General features: G+C 44.8%; 2 protein-coding genes and 1 long non-coding RNA gene across 5 annotated transcripts in view; 2 read left to right on the top strand and 1 right to left on the bottom strand.

Annotated features, from left to right (window-relative positions):
- Positions 1–299: 299 nt before the first annotated feature.
- Positions 300–10,316, top strand: LOC106811531 (indole-3-acetic acid-amido synthetase GH3.6-like). 3 transcript variants are annotated; one of them, XM_014815193.1, is made up of 13 exons: positions 300–345; positions 1,399–1,589; positions 2,019–2,150; positions 2,605–2,748; positions 3,161–3,320; positions 4,082–4,189; positions 4,788–4,936; positions 5,693–5,906; positions 6,494–6,618; positions 7,067–7,194; positions 7,704–7,852; positions 9,580–9,672; positions 9,944–10,316. In XM_014815193.1, the coding sequence occupies exons 4-12, from the start codon at positions 2,647–2,649 to the stop codon at positions 9,645–9,647; spliced, it is 1,203 nt and encodes a 400-aa protein (XP_014670679.1). In that variant the 5' UTR covers positions 300–345; positions 1,399–1,589; positions 2,019–2,150; positions 2,605–2,646; the 3' UTR covers positions 9,648–9,672; positions 9,944–10,316. The 3 variants fall into 3 exon arrangements, with proteins under 3 accessions (XP_014670679.1, XP_014670678.1, XP_014670680.1); XM_014815192.1 differs by having other exon boundaries at positions 313–463; XM_014815194.1 differs by having other exon boundaries at positions 313–463; positions 9,583–9,672.
- A 1,778-nt stretch (positions 10,317–12,094) lies between these two features.
- LOC106811533 lies at positions 12,095–14,170 on the bottom strand. The gene is made up of 2 exons (XR_001394152.1): positions 13,943–14,170; positions 12,095–12,886 (listed from the first exon to the last, which is right to left on the bottom strand). It is a non-coding gene; the product is annotated as an uncharacterized LOC106811533 (long non-coding RNA).
- Positions 13,339–17,686, top strand: part of LOC106811532 (lysosomal Pro-X carboxypeptidase-like) — an 18,301-nt gene continuing 13,953 nt past the window's right edge. The window contains exon 1 of the mRNA XM_014815196.1: positions 13,339–13,357. The gene's annotated coding sequence lies outside the window, so the exon portion shown is untranslated. The remainder of the gene's footprint in view (positions 13,358–17,686) is intronic.

Here is a 17,686-nt window from a genome sequence, read left to right on the forward strand (position 1 = left end):
ACAGACACATGCACACGTACACGCACACACACACACACGCACACACATACACACACACACACACACACACACACACACACACACACACACACACATACACATACACATACACACGCACAGATGGACGCACACATACATGCACGCATACGAACACGCTCGTGTACGCGTGTGCACGGACACGCACGTACACGCACACACATGCGCGCGCGACACACTGCGACAAGCGACAAGCGATAAGCGAGTCATTCACCCGTTTTTAACGTCGCTTTAAGATTCACTTCCTGATTGTATATATTGCTAGCTAGACAGTGAATCGTGTCTTAGTGCTGCTCCGTGATCATGGGTGTAAGTGTCACGGGTTCGCTGCTTGGCTGTGCCGTCTTCACCATCGCTGCCGTACGTGTGTTCACAGCTCACGTCTTTACGTCGTCCTGCGTCGGTATTTTATGGAGAGTAGTGGCAGGTAGGTAGAGGTGCGCATTTTCATATGCGCGTGGCTGCGTGCGTGCGTATATGCGCGTGGCTATGTACGTGCGTGTATTCGCGTCGTAGCTGTGTGGGCGCGTGTATGCGCGTGGCTGTGTGCGTGCGTGTATGCGCGTGGCGGTGTGCGTGCGTGTATGCGCGTGGCTGTGTGCGTGCGTGTATGCGCGGGTCTGTGTGCGTGCGTGTATGCGCATAGCGGTGCGTGTGCGTGCGTGTATGTGCGTGGCTATGTACGTGCGTGTATGCGCGTGGCGATGTGCGCGCGTGTATGCGCGTGGCGGTATGCGTGCGTGTATTCACGTGGCTGCGTACGTGCGTGTATGCGCGTGGCTGTGTACGCGCGTGTATGCGCGGGTCTGTGTGCGTACGTGTATTCGCGTAGCTGTGTACGTGCGTGTATGCGCGTGGCTGTGTGCGTGTGTGTAGGCGCGTAGCTATGTGCGTGCGTGTATGCGCGTGGCTGTGTGCGTGTGTGTATGCGTGTGGCTGTGTGCGCGCGTGTATGCGCGTGACTGTGTGCGTGCGTGTATGCGCGTGACTATGTGCGTGCGTGTATGCGCGTGACTGTGTACGCGCGTGTATGCGCGTGGCTGTGTGCGTGCGTGTAGGCGCGTAGCTATGTGCGTGCGTGTATGCGCGTGACTGTGTACGCGCGTGTATGCGCGTGGCTGTGTGCGTACGTGTATGCGCGTGGTTACGCGCGTGCGTGTATATGCGAGTGGCTGTGCGTGGGTGTATGCGCATAGCGGTGTGTGTGCGTGCGTGTATGCGCCTGTCTATATGTGCGTTACTATAAACTGATATTTTCCACTGAAATGGTTACTGCCGACTTATTTATCTTTGAAAACCAATATCGTTGACAATGATAGTTGACATTGCCATCAAAACAACAGTACACGTGTATGCTCGCAGGTCATATCGGGGTAACCAGCCTCGTTCTTGCCTACGTTACGTGGGACCTCAGCCGTACCTGGCCTATCTCTACGGCCCTCTCTCTCGGCGACATCGCCAAGTTTTACTTGGTCAGTAAATTTCAATGGTTCATCACGAAAGGGAACTGGAAACGGATGCAATACACCGTCAGACACATGCGGGAAACCCAGGTAAGATGAGTCCGTCGTCGTATTCGTCGTCGTCGTTGTTGTTGTTTATTGCCGATGTCGTCGCCGTTGTTGTTGTTTATTGTCGTTGTCGTCGTCGTTGTTGTTGTTTATTGCCGATGTCGTCGCCGTTGTTGTTGTTTATTGTCGTTGTCGTCGTCGTTGTACTAGATATTGTTGCTGCTGCTCTTGTTAATTCTTTCCGCGGGAAAACTCTTCTTACTGTATTTAAAGATGTGGGTAATAGTTATAAACTAACAGTTTTTTTACTACTAGTACACAAATAGGCCCTACCTAGCTCGTGTGTGCGGGAATAATTCATGCTTGTATGCATAACTCGTGCGTGCGGGCATAACTCGTGCTTCGCTGGCAGCTTCACAACAACTATAGTGTCCATGCAGTTTAGTTGATGACTGATCGGACTATGTGTAGGAACGGTTTCTCATGGCTAAGCTCAATGAGAATGCTGACACAGAGTACGGTAGGCGATACAAGTTCGACCAGATCAAAAGCAGAGAGGACTACGTGCGACTACTACCCCTGACCACCTATGAAGACTACAAGGTGATTATATTTACATTTACACACACACACACACACACACACACACACACACACACACACACACACACACACACACACACACACACGCACATACACACACACACACACACAGCACACACACACACACACACACACACAACACCATACACACTCACACGCAACACACACACACACATACATACATACACACACACGCACACAAACGCACACGCGCCGCACACACACACACACACACACAGCACACACACACACACACAGACCTCAACGCACCACGACACAGCAGAGCAGAGAGCAGAGAGAGAGAGAGAGCGAGAGAGAGAGAGACGCCAGTACACAGTTAATCATTTATTGTATGATTAATAATCAGTGCTGTAGTAGAGTATATAGTCAGAGTATATATATATATATATATATAATAGCTGCGCATCTCCACTGTGTATATGTGTGTATGTAGGATTACATTGACCGATAGCCGATGGGCAAGAGAATGTTCTAAATGAAGGGACGGCCGCTATACCTGACTCTGACATCGGGCACGACAGCGCGTCTAAATACATACCGTCGCCTCTTCGGCAGCCTCCAAGTACTCTACTGTAAGGTATACCTCGTCCAAGACACGACACAGTGTGTGTGTGTGTGTGTTGTGTGTGTGTGTGTGTGTTGTGTGTGTGTGTTGCGCGGCGCGCGCGTTGCGTGTGCGATGTCGTGTGTGCGTGTGTGCGTGCGTGTGTGCGTGTGCGTGTGTATCTGCCGTTGTTTGTGCGTGCGTGTGTGTGCGCGTGTGTGAGTGGGACAAAGATAGGGAGAGAGAGAGAAAGCGAAACAGAGTACAGAACATAGACAGAGTACAGAGCGAGAGAAAGAGAGAACAGAGTGAAACAGAAAGAGAGAGAGAGAGAGAGAGAGAGAGAGAGAGAGAGAGAGAGAGAGAGAGAGAGAGAGAGAGAGAGAGAGAGAGAGAGAGTAGGATTTTTTTTCAAACTGCTGATACGAGTTTCAAATGGGCACAGTTCCTTCTCGTGGCGGGCAAGGCGGTGCGCGACCTGCTGTGCAAGACCCCGTCGCTTCAACGACACGTCGTCTTCTCCTACAAGACGACTTACACCTACTCACCCGCCGGCATCCCCATTAGTCAAGTTACGGACGTTCCGCTAAAGACCAATTACCAAGGTGGGTGTCCATGTTGTAGCATGCAGCTTTGCACACAGCCGGTCGAACCAGGTTTTGTTACCACATACCCTCTACTTCGACAGAGTGAATTCCAGAAAATTAGCCACAATGATTAGATAGTCGAATAATAGGAGGAATTATCGGCCGTGATAATCATTTGTTATTTTTTTAAACTTTTTCAATAAATGAAAAATCATATACGTAATACAAAGAGCAGCAAATAATACGCAATTTGTTTTGCTAATAATAATAATAATAATAATAAAAATAAAAAATAATAAAATAATAATAATAATAATAAACTAAGACGAAAATGGTACCAGTGGTGGTTGAAGCCCTTGAAGAATGGTTTTGAGAAGAACCTTAAGGAACTCCCTGGCCACCACACTGCCCAAGAATTGCAGAAAATCGCACTACTGGGAACAACACACGTCCTGCGAAAAATTCTGGATTGAATCCCTATGTCCCAGGTTGGGACACGGTCAACCTAGAAGCCACCGACTAATGCCGTGAACCACTTTGGAAATAATAATAATAATACCGTGCGGTGTATGTATTATTATTTGACCTAACTTATTTGACATGCGTGCAGTTGTAGCCAGTGTAAACAGGTGTGTTGTTTACGTGCATTCGCTTCCGGTTTACAGGAGATGTGTGTTGTTTCTTATTATTCGTAGCCTCGCTATACAAGTGATGCGAGTTGTTTAAGTACATTCGCAGTATGTGTAAAGGTGACTTGAGATGTTTATATGCATTTGTAGAGTGGGCACGGGTGACCCTTACGACTCCTCCATGCGCTCGAGACATATCCACGGACCAGGAGATAATCTACATTCACCTTCTCTTCGCACTCCGTGATCGCTATCTATGTAAGCAGTTAAAGGATTTATTTCGAAATTATTGCTCAGAAACGCACAAACTATATCTGAGAAAAAAAAGCAAGCTAAGCTGAATCTGCCTAACATTCGATGTATGCATGATTTATATGGATATAACGTCTCTGTCCTTTGTTAGTTATATCAATCCTATACTAATACCAATTGTCCTAGATCAACTTGCAAATAGCTACACTAACCCCTTCACGCTGTCGTCACGATCCGTGTTCATTTTTATGAACTCGTGTACATGAAATTGTCTCCTTCATGTTCAATGAGGGGAAAAATTCGGACATTTTGTGCAATTAATTTCATAAGACACTTTTCACGCAAACCGTTCCGTCATAATAAACTGGATTCGTTGTCCAAAACTACCACGAGGTTAGGATAAAACTTAAGGAGAGTATTACGATACTACAGTCACGACGAAGTTATTCACTAACGATATTTCTGACAACAGTTTAGTACATAAGGCTATATATACGACTAATCATGAAACGTCTCATCACCTTGACAACGCGCCCACCATCATGCATTCCTGTTAGTAGCAGTTGGCTCTAATGTCTTCGTCGCTAATTAATTGAATAATTAGACTCAATCGACGCCGTGTTCGCCAGCACGGTCTACTACGCATTCGTCTTGCTCGAGCAGCGCTGGATGGAGCTGGTAGAGGACATACGCCTCGGCAAGGTCAACCCGACCTTGAACATCGAGAAGCATGTGAGGCACGCATTAAACGAGGTAAAGACCCGAGATAGAGTGGTTCATTAGAGCATTCTCTTTACTCCTATCTTCCTCGCATTCCCCCTACCTCGCTCTCTCTCCTACCTCTCATCTATCCGTTTTTCTTTCCCATCTCATCCATGGGCGCTATCTCTCTATCTCTATATCGCGTGCTCTTTCTGTCTCTCTCTCTCTCTCTCTCTCTCTCTCTCTCTCTCTCTAACTCGCTCGCACTGTCACACCCCTCGCTAGCTCTTTCTTTTTAGCACTTGCTATCCGTCCTATTAAACACACTTTCTCACCATCACCATCTCTCAGTTTCCCTTCCTTTACTCCTCATCTTTCTACTAAGTGATAGTATGGCACATATGTCTAGCTGCACGGACAAAAATCCAACACTATTATTCATTAACATTCGGATGTTTTTATCAACGGTATAAGAAAAACAGTAAATGTTAAGACTAATGTTAAGACTAACTTTGTATCGGACAACACGCCCGTGGCTCCTATACAGACCATAGCCATAACCCTAACCCTATCTCTAACCATAGACATAGTCTAAATCAGAGAGCTATAACCAGAGCGCCCTAAGTACGTACATAGGTCAGATACGCGAACTTGTAGGCAATCGAGATAGTACGCCCGATGCGTACCGAGTAGTTCAACTTGAACGCGACCTCGCAAGTGCTAGGTGAGGGCGGCATACCCGCTGCTACACATCTCTGTGTTTAACCGCTGCCACCGCCTCCTCGCTTTTTCTCCCCGTTCGTATAGGAGCTGGAGCCGATGCCAGAGCGCGCCACGGAGTTGGCCAACGAATTCTACAAGGGCTTCGATGCCATCGTCTTGCGCATCTGGCCGCACTGTCACGTGATCAACGCAGCAACGGCCGGCTCGCTGGCCATGTTCACGCGCTCGCTACGGAGCAAGTACTGCCGCTACATTCCCGTATTCTCTCCTGTGTTTGCCTCGACCGAAGTATGCCTGGGTAAGGAACAGTAGCAGCAGTGACAGTATTAACAGCAGCAGTAGCACCAGTCACCACCGTCACCACCACCGCCACCACCACCGCATTGGTGAATTACATACAACATTTATGGTGATATTTAAGCTCTCTGTTAGGTCTAGATTGCACAATTATTTCATCATTTCCCCACAGTTTCTTTCCCAGTGGGCTACCAAATATTGTGCTTACATAACAAATTTGGGGTAGTACGTTACATCGTGTACACAGCGTACTTACTAAACAACGCCACTTGTCGACCTTCCATGCAAAAGAAGATGTCGATCTCTTCGCCCCTTATTGACAGCCTGATGAAACTACGGTTACCAAAATTATATGTTCAAACGCCATTACATAATTATTGTGAGGAAATTCATATAAAATTAGAAACATCTCAAAAATGCTATTAAAATGTTTTTTTTACATCCATGCAAAAATGTTCCTTGCACCACTTGCAAGGAATCCTATCCGGCAAATCAAGTTGCAAGAGAACTGTTATTGACGAATATTAGCCCATGGCCTATCCGCATTCGCACGATATCGCAGCCGGTCATATTGGGTCATGCTTACAGGCGTGAATCTGTGGCCTCTGGATGAAGTGCCGAACTTCTGTCTGACGCCGTCCTGCAGCTTTCACGAGTTCATACCAGAGGCGAACGCCGACGAGGATCAACCGAAAACACTGTTCTCTGACCAAGTGCGTAACATCGGCAGTAGATCATGATAAATGCAAAAATCCACGTAGTTTATTTACCATGATCGATTCCTGCCTTAAAGGGCATGCGTGTAAGCCGCCGGGGGCATTTCGTAGATAAAATGAAAGAGCAACTGTATTTTATTTGCCATCGTCTCTACAGAATAATGAATATCGCAATATTTTTAAAGCTGCGGGGTCGCCTCAAGCACGTATTCATTGCAATGTCATCTCCAATCCACCAGACTCATCTTACTCAGGCCAATTCTTATACCGCGTACATCGAAGTATAAATCGAATTAAACTGAGTCGAACTATTAGTAGAATAAACGATATATCTATGATACGTGATAGCCGACTCTACTGACAATTCACCAGGAGCACACGCGCGCTTAAAGAATTTGCTTTGAAATCTCTCATCAACTCACTCGGTGGCGTGGTATTCTCTCAGGTAAAGGTCGGGCAGACGTACGAGGTAGTCGCCACCAGTCTGAACCCTCTCTACCGCTACAGGACGGGAGATCTGGTTACCATACGCAGATTTTACGAGCAGGCACCCGTGTTTGAGTATCGCACGAGGTACAATCACGCGTTCCCAACGTTCGGACGAGTGTATAAATAATAAGAACTTTGTAATGATGCGCTGTAGGCGGCGGCAGCAGTAGTAGCAGCGGAAGCAGTAGTACCAGCAGCAGTAGAAACAGCAACAGCAACAACAACCACCACCACCACAACAACAACAACAGCAACAGCAACAACAGCAGCAGAATCAACAGCAATCGCAGCAGTAACAGTAATGGTAGTAATAGTAGCAGCAGCAGTAGTAGTAGTGGCAGTGGCAGCAGCATTAGCTGATTAGCAGCAGCAGTATCAGCAGCAGTAGCAGTAGGTCTAGCGGAATTCGAAGTAGCAGTATAGGGTACCAATTGTTGCAGTGGAGGGTGGTTGAGTACGAACCAGTAGTACATATAGTAGTGATGCCATTATTATTAATTCTACATCGCCTGTGATGTGGTATTGTTTGACTAGGACGTAGCGTGTTATAAAGGAAGGAGACGACATTTATATCACTGGTTTTCTGTTTCAAGGAAAGGGGCTCTATTCAACATTCGAGGTGAGAAAGTTACCGACGTAATTCTGACCACTGCCATTAAAAATTGCTCGAAAAAACATTGGAATGACAAGATGATCATCGATTTCGTCTGCTGTGATAGCCACCTAGTGGACAATCTGGGAGGTAATTTGGACATCAGTAATTACATTTTAAACTATCGATTCCTTTTCTCTGCTAACGCAGCCGCTAATCTATCACTGTGTTCAGTATATTTATCTAAGGTCTACAAATAACCCTCAGTCCCCCTTTCTTTCCTTAGCGCTTTGTTTTTGTCTTCCCTCAATTATTTTGAACATAACATATAGGCCTACTCTCTGTCCCATTCTTTCGATCTCTTTCTCTCTCTTGCTTTCGCTTTCGCTTTATTTCGGGTTCCTCTTCGTCGAGTCCAGGGCCGGCGCGAAAGCCAAATTAACACATTGTTCAGCGCCATTTTACACGCCCCAATAAAAACAGAATGTCGACGAAACAGCCTGCGCGCAAGGCCAGTGCCCACCGGCGCAGCGCGTGCGGGGCAGCTCTAGCGTAGAGCGTTTCCCCCTCGGTCAAACGGGGGGCTTCGGGTCCTCCCCAGAAAAGAATTAAAAAATGTAAAGACAGAGCCAGAATGTCCTTGTCTAGAACTTAAAAATACTTTGTTCAAAACTCTTAACAATATTTATATTATACTTCAGTATAGGCCTAATATTGCCAAATTTAACCTGTCAAACATTATAATGCGCTCGTGCACGTACACGTGCGGGCATGCGTGGCATGCGTGTGCAGGTACCAGTGTGTCATGAGTGCGTTGGTGCGTACGTGCGTGTGTGTACAGGTAACACGTGCGTCGCGTGCAATGCATGTGCACGTAGACGTGCCTGGCGTGTGTGCACGTAACACCATGCGTGCATTTGCCAATGCGTGGCGTGTGGTATGTCAAACGTGCGTGCATGCGTGCGTGTGTGCGTGCCGTGGGTGGCGTACGGTGCGTAAGCACCTGTGTGCTCGCTTGGCGTCCGTGACGTACACGTGCGGCGCCGGTGTGCAAGCTACCGTTTCTGCGTGCGTGTGCACTTACACGTGCGGTACATGTCGTACATGCGCTGCGCGTCGCGCTGTGCACGTAGCACGTGCGCGCCGCACTGCGTGCGTGCGTGCCGTGGAACGTACACGTGCGTTGCGGCCGCGCGTGTGCAACGTACCACGTCGGTGCCGCGCTGCGGCTGCTGAGTGCCGTGCGTGTTACACGTACACGTGCCGTGCTGTGCGTCGTGACGTACACGTGCGTGGCATCAGCGTGCGTCGCGTGCGCTGCAGTGCTCCGCAGCTACACTGTTGCGAATCGTAAATGGGTGAGGTGCGTGCTGCGTGTGTACGTACACCGTGGCGCCTCGCGTGCGTCGCGTGTGCCCTTGTATCGAACATATCACCGCATCTGCTTGTGCCAACCCTTAAAGCTGCGCATGTGCCGCAATGACGTCAATGTTATAAACATGAAAACACGACTGTCATGTAGTAGTATATATGCGTGTATACCATAAACTATATGTGATGTGTCAGATCAACTGTAATATGGCCTCGGGAGTGGCAATAAGTTGAGATCCGGCTGTGCATAACGAAAATGTGTGCTTTGAAAAAAATAATGATCGCGAAAAAATTTATTAGGTCCGCGCTTATGCGCCGACTTGCCAAGACCGGCTCCGCCGGCCCTGGCTAAGAGATGTAAGCATATATATATAATATATATATATTATATACGGATATATATATATATATATATATATATATACGGAGTACCCATGAACGCTCCTTGTAAGGTAGATATGTTCAGATAGTATTGATGTGATGTAAAGTCATGTGCTTACGTATAGGAGCTGAGTATGCAACTACCGGAACGCTGCCCTGTTATTACGTATTCCTGAATTCGCTGATGGAATGATCCTCACTGACCAGGAAACCGCAAGGTGAGTGATAATCTATTAGCGATGCGCTTGCTGCCTGACTGTATATCTAATCACATTTATATATGTTATACATTATATAATGAGTGAATAATATAGAGATATTTATATTATACACTCTATATATCATACAATCTTTACAATTTCTCCTATGATGTCTATATTATTACGTACCACTCACTCCTGATTATATAGTGTCTGATCAGTGTCTATATCAGTGTTTGCCTGCCCCCACGTGCCATGGTAACTGACATCGTCACTACTACCGTTGCAGTTTAACGACGAACTGATGGCTGTATGTCCCATGTACTGTGACAAACAAGAGAAAGGTAGTATGGCGCCAGCTATCGTCAACGTCGTCACGGCCGGCACATTCGAGTTGCTTCTCAAAATGCGAAAAGCGGACAGACCGGGTGTCAGTCTAAGCCAAATCAAGCTGCCGCGCCTCATTCCCGATGCGAGCGTTCTTCAGTTTCTTCTGCGTCGCCTAGCAACAAGCGACTGCAATAACAACACCAAGACGAGCCGATGTCGTTAACCATACCCACTGAGGAGTAACGTTACGGCGGAATATTTGGCCCAAGGATAGAGAACATGGGTCCCAATAAAACCAATGTGCCTAAACCTAACCCTAATCCTAACCCTAACCATAACCCTAACCTATTTAGTATTATATTGATGTAATATTATATTTATATTGATGTAAATTACATTGGTTTTATTGGGACCCATGTTCTCTATCCTTGGGCCGAATATTTTGCCATTTTTTCGCCATAAAATCTACCCAATATCCCTACCGCGCGCACAAACGGTGTGCACTATGTACGTTACATGATGGTTTAGCAATGGTTTATAGCATGGATTAGTAGAATCAGGAGCCTTTCGACTTTCCATAGAATGTTTCATAATCACGTGCACCACAATGCGTGTACGATTGTAGAATATCGCTGCAACATGTCTGTGTGCAGTGTTAGTGTTAAGATGGTGGGGGAAATTAGGATTAGCGTTTTTGTTATGCCTATAATTAACATTAGGGTTGCATTCGTGGTTAGCGTTAGTGTTTCGGCTATGCCAGCTGCTTATATTGGGGCGCGAGTTTCAGTTAGGTCCATAGATGCGTTGTAAGTGATTCAATTTAAATTGATTTGACGATTCCCACTGCCAATTGCGCATGCTTCCGACTGATGCATGCGAGTGCGAGGCGTTTGCTACGTTGTTTAGTAGAATAGTACATATATAATAAATATTATATTTAAAATAGTTGCGGATGACTTCTTCTCTCATGCTCGCATCCGCCTCAATTTACTACTTTCCCCCTTTATCTCATCCTCCCTTCCTCCTCCTCCATTGTTACCTCATATTTTCTCTTTGTTATAACAAGCCGAGGTAATTACTATTTGTGGCGAATTTTCCTGTGACAAATTTTTCGTGAGACCAATTTTCCTGTGACTGGTTTTCCAGCCTTTGAGTTGTACCCTTGCCTGGTTGGTTTGATTATTTTATTAACACCGACTCCTAGCTCTTTTGCCCTCATCACATATTAATTTACTATCAGTGATGGCATATAAATAGTCTCATAATTGTTTTGCTATGAAAAAAGTGCATGTTACTTTATCGTCATTTATCACGTTATATATTGTGGTTTGCTTTTTGCAACAGCAATTTGCCTAGGCACACGTTCTGTTTGGCCAAATTCCCTGCCAAAAAAAGAACTATTACAGACTATTATAACTATTATTATAATAAAATTATTATCATTATTATTATTACAATTATTATAAACATGTTCATATTTATTACCTACATAACTAAATACTATGAAGAGCTGATATCTCAGTATTATTAGCTCTTGGTATTATCAGAAGTAGATAATAGGTCTACTTCTGGTAATATAAACGTAAGGTTATTGCAGATTGTTACTAGCTATAGGAGGCATACAACAGTAAGCCTCCGCTATTTGGTCTCCAGAAAAGACCTTTTTTGGCTTTTTTTCGGTGAAATTCGTCACTAGAGTACACTCTTTTGCATTATGCACGCAAGTAAGATGTCTCGTGGACGTCTAGAAAGCATTATAAGTAAAATTGGCCTTGTCGTGTAGCTGTGAGATTCCATCAAGTAGCGTAGCCATGGTGACCGGTTGGTCATTTTTGTGTTTGAAATGTGATCAGACTACTTTGCAGAAATTCGCATCATAGAGCTGGCAAAATTTTCAAGCGGAGCATAGAGCATGAATCTGTAGTTATTTAACATGAATAATATAAAGTGTATGTTACGTATGCAACGAAACAGTGCGAGTATTTTGAATTAATTTCTATTCGATGCTTATTCAGGCCTGCTGCCTATGGACGCCTTCTACTGTTGTACAACACCTATAATCAGTTTAGTGCAAACCATGACCAAATGATAAAAATTTCTAACATTACAATTCAATTGATATATTATTATACTATGTCATTTAATATTTTACCTGACGATGTGCACAAATATATGACGGTAACTCTATAATGAAATACTAGCCCTAACTGCAAACATGTGATCCATAATAAGGGTGAATAATAATTGAAGACTATACTACCTATTGATCATCTACACCTAAAACTGCATGTGCATCAATGTTTCCTATGACAAAGATTTCGATATTCTGAGTGTAACATTTACATCATATGATAAAACAATACAAAATAGTAACTAAACAGAAATGACGTCATGAAGTGGGTGAATGTTCAAATCACAAGCATAGTTAACTGCCTTTTATGACTAATAAAATCCTAACAATGGATTCCTGCATATATAATATTATTAACATAGTTTCTGCACTACAACATAACAATTAACTACCTCTGATTTGAAAAGAAAAACAAAACAAAAAACAAAACTATAACAAACCCAAATGCTATAGCTAAGAACACCAATTTGAAACAAGATCGAGTATAGGCCTACAAAATATAAAACTGATATATGATATCAGCCCATTCAGACCCTCAATGCTTTCACACGGCTGTCTTCAATGCTGATCCCTCTTCTGGGAGCTGACGAAACTGATAGCATCAGAGAATTCCCTCAGTTTGCAAGCTTGGCAGGTGGGGCATACCTCCACGTCCATGAGGTGAATGATGGTTGGGTGCACCATACAGCGGATTCTCGCTCGACCTTGAAATATGAAGCCACAGCTAGTACAGATGATGTTCTTTATTTCACGGTTGCAGATGCAGTCAGGCTGGAATAGTTACAAAACCGATCGTCAAAAACACACGTAAGCAGAAAACTAAAAATAAGCTAGGTGACACCTGTTTATGTAGGTATACTGCTGTTTGCCAGAACCAATGCTGCAGGACAATCATATAGGTAAATGGTATGATAGCATTCACAAAGGCACAACTGCAGTCTTGTGACACGCTATAGAGAATCGCAGAATCAACACAGCGTGCTCTTGGGTAGACAGAACTAGCACTAACTATGGCAAACAACACTCATTATGTCACTCAATCACTTAACACCTAAGTAGGCACCCACAACCTAGGACAATAGCTACATGTTCAGGACCATTCCAGCAGCCAAACCTCATATTTGTGAATCAATGTAACCTTTGGAATATTATTTGAAGAAGAGAAGGTTGATTGCATAAATACTAACAAAAAAATGATTTTCATGTGTTTGGTGCGGTGCGACTGTTTTCCAAGACTATAGTGTAAGTACTCTTTACGTATACTTTGTTATTTAGACCTAATTGCAAGTCATTTTAGGTAAATAATTACTTTGATCATTGAGCTTTAGCCACTACAATTCCCTGGCCCCGCCAATTTTGACTAAGTTGCAACCAAACAGTAATTTTTTTTCCATACGAAGGCAGTAATCTGACATGTGATATAATATGTTAACTGCTTAATGTAAATTGTATTTTTACACATCATGCTTTTACATTTTGTTACTTTCTACAGAACAAGCTAGGCTACAGCACAGGCACCTATATCTAAATCCCCCAATGCGAGCACCGAAGGTGGGAGTCTCACACCTTCGGTGCTCGCATTGGGGGATTTAGATATAGGTGCCTGTGGGCTACAGGTGGCTAGCTCTAGTACTATAGCTCGCGGATAGCTGCCGCAGGTGCCGCCTGTGGCAGCTATCCGCGGGCTATATAGTACTAGAGCTACAGGTGGCTAGCTGTCACCTACACTATTCACTAACCTAGCTGTTGCGTAATAATGAAGTAAGACGACTGACGAAGTTCAGACGAAACAAACCACACGGTAGTCTAGAGCCATGATATACATACTTCATCGGGGCCCGGGATATGCTGCTCCTTCGGCGAGAGACTTCCTTCGAAAATCTTGTCACGTCGAGTAATGCTACGACTAGTACTACTAGTGACAGTCGACATGCTTCTTTACGAGGGTGTGGTGCGGGCGCCTTGGTCCGGGGTGCGTCTACAATAAGAACGTCTCAACTCAACACTCAGCACACGCTACTGACGCTCCGACGCTCAGACTGCGCTCAGTCACCTTTCGCGTGTTTTGCGCGTGTGGTAACAAGAGGTCAGAGGTGACGCCGATGTGTACTTTATGGAGCACATCGTTACACACTCATTTCTATAATTTTGACATCGAGCCTATGCAGTCAAATAAAATTATCGACATTATATATTACTGACGTTATTTTGTAACGGAAAAAGAATTTTTTTTTGTAAAAATTATTCATCGTCATCGTCGTTCGTTGGGTGTCTAAATTCAAGCCGGTACGGGAGATTACGGTACGCATATATTTGCTAATATATTGACTAATAGTTATATAGTACTATTATATACGACTATAGTACTAGTACTAGGTTGGGGGGTTGTGTTCTCCGATCATATAAAACTGGGCTTATTCATGAGATGATGAGCAAATGCGTTCGCAGCAATGTGTGCGTCCGGGAAGGACGGTGTGTTGAATGGCATGTTTAGGTATATATTTGGTAAAACTGGGATGCATTAATTGCTAATGCAAAACTGATCATAATAATAAACGTACTGAGAGGAGGGAATTAAGCCAACCGCATATAGTAAAGCCGCAGCAACCGAAGCAAGCAACCGCACTATCTTACATCCCGTCAACTTTCCACGCCGCCATCTCTCTTTTCCCTTCTCTCCCTCTTCTCTCGCTCTCTTTCTCTCTCTCTCTCTCTCTCTCTCTCTCTCTCTCTCTCTCTCTCTCTCTCTCGCTTCGGCCCTCTCTCGCCTTCGCTCTGTTTCCTCCCGCCCTCTCCTCCTCTCTCACTCTCTCTCCTCCCTCTCTTCCCCTCCCCACTTCCAGGCCGGACTGCGATCGGAGAGCACTGGGAGTTTTCCCGGTGGCCTGCCAAATATTTTTTTGATAAAGCTGCGGCCTGCAGGCCATATATATGGATATATATAAGTCTGGATGCTTGAGTCCTATACTGTCGGTAGAGGCTACATGCATTAAGTCTGCGAGAGCGTAATAATTTAGTCTGTAGATAATGAAAGACAATACATCCCTTTAGCTGTACCCGAGTTTCACGCTACGCGATCATACAGACAGACTTTAATGAAGAATAAACCTTTATATACATACTATGACCTATATATACATAAATGGCGCTAATTGTTTTTAGTTATTATTGTTATGTAGTTCTATAGCTCTAGTAACTCATAGCCGGCGTCGTACGACCGCGACCGTACGCGCGCGGGGCCATAGTTACGCGAGCTAGATATAGTAGGATCTAATAGTTTTATAGTAATCGATCTATTGTTCTGCTGCGTTCTATTATTGATCGGCGTTTTGTGTTTGTTTCTAATCTTACTGCCGCCATTTAATTATCTGATCCGATCTAATAATAAAAAAAACATTCAACAGCAGTTTCCTAAGACTTATAACAGGGGTAAGGATAATATATATATATAGTTATATTTATTATATTATTATATATATATTATGATACACATATATATATATATAATATATATATATATAATACATACATACACATATACACACACATACATACATACACCACATAATATTATATATATATATATATATATATATATATAAATGACTTGTACAAACATTGTCTGAACTCGTCAGCACTGGTCTCATAACTATACTCTAACGAGTAGACAGACTTCATCTATCGTATCCGTGCCACGAAAATTCTCTCCTACTCTCCGTAAATAGCGTCACATTAAGCCCCCGTCCCGTCCGCAAATTAACAACAACTATGCACTGCGCGCGCGCGCGTAAAAGTGTCGCGCGAGAAAACGCGTTAGTTTACGTCACACGCTGCAGCACTCCGCCGCCGCCGCCGACGCTGCCGCGGATAGGATGCTGCCGTACCGTGACCCCCTTCCACGTGGGTGACTCTCCCTGTCAGCTCTTTCTCTGTCGTGGCTGTACGTGCGGCGGTGGTCGTCACTCACCGCGCGTCGCTGTCCGGTGATGATCTGGCCGTCGTCCATCGTCAGACGCGAGCGCAAGTCGTTGTCGACGCCGTTGTCCGTAGCAACGGTGACCACCGCAGCGGCGGCGGCAGTTGTGACGTTTCTCGCTGGGGTCGAGACTGAGGATCTACAACAGTGTCCGAGCACGCAAGTCGAGGCGACGGACTCACCTGTGGTAGCGTGGGTCGGATGTTAAATCGCTGAGGATTCTCCAACTTCTCCTGTGCTTTTCGTGTTCATTAAGTAATATTTGTTCTCGTGTCGGCACTTCGAAATTAGTTCAGATCTTTTGTTAAGAAGCCTGGCTTTGTCAGCTTTAGTAATGTAAAGTTTTTCTGCTAAACAGAGAATGCATATTTTGGAGATGTTGTTGTATGGGCTTGCTGAAGTGATGATTGACCAGTTGATTGTATAATTTTTCTTGTCGTCTTTGAGTTTCCAGATGTGCTTTGAGAGTTCAGTGCTGTTAGCGTATTTTCTGTTTCGAAATGATAGCTTGTGTTTAGTGTGTTGTTGTTTAAATGTTCCCTTTGTAAGTCCGATGTAGTTCTTTCCTATGGTGTCTTCATCTGTAGTTAAGCGTGCGTTGTAGACTAGGCTGGTTGCATGAGAGGCAGTTATTGTCGAGTGGACATTGTTCTTTTTTTCGGCAGTTGCATACGTTCTGGGAAGGGGTGGGGTTAGCGCTGGTTATTTTCTTGTTGTGCTTGTTAATTATGGTTGCTATATTTTCCGTGCAGCTGTAACTGACTTTTACGTTGTTCTTGTTGAAGAGTGGAATTTGTGTTCTTTGTGGAAATGCTTCTGGATGAGGTTGAGGAAGGTTTTGCCGATATTAGTTTGGACGTTTTGGCCGTATGGAGGGTTAAACCAGATTATGTTCCTTTTTCTGTTCTTTCTTGCCGGTGCAGATGTGTTGCGGCTGGCGTATGTAAGGTTTTCGGTAAATCCGCTTGTTTTTAGAACTTTTTCGTAGGGAGGCTAAAACCCAACGCACACAACCGAGCAGAACACCTAAACGTGGAGCAAAACATGTTTCGCTCGATGTTCGTGGCTGTGTGCGGATTCCCGAAAAAAGAAACATTGCTCAGCTGAGCGTGTTTCGCTGAACAAGCAATGTTTGATTCGCGGAGCGTGTTTTCGCCTGAGCGTACGTTTAGCTCGGGTGTGTGCGTCAATTGTTCTGCTACACAGCGAAACGCCACAGACGGTCTCCAATCAATATCCTTAAAAATATCACATGGCACACAAAAATTGGATGTCCATTGGATGGCTATTTTTGATGTCATGGGACAGCGGCGCTATACGCAGTGTTTCTGTATGTTTTGCTCAGCTGTGTGCGCTTGCTCGCCGAGCAGAACGCGAAACGCTGGAAAACAAAATTTTGCGTTTTGCTCGGGTGTGTGCGTTGTGCTTTATAGCTTTGTCAAATGCTTCTTTGCTGCACGAAATGTCTGATATCCTACGGTTGATGACTGCGGGTAGTTGTTTAATTATGGTAGGTGGGTGATTGGATTTCGTATTGATATAGAGTGGCTCGCAGAGGCGCCGGAAGTGGGGGGCGGGGGGGGGGCGGCCGCCCC

Source organism: Priapulus caudatus, unplaced genomic scaffold (assembly GCF_000485595.1).
Source record: "Priapulus caudatus unplaced genomic scaffold, Priapulus_caudatus-5.0.1 Scaffold548, whole genome shotgun sequence".
In the NCBI taxonomy this organism is placed as follows: Eukaryota; Metazoa; Priapulida; class Priapulimorpha; order Priapulimorphida; family Priapulidae; genus Priapulus; species Priapulus caudatus.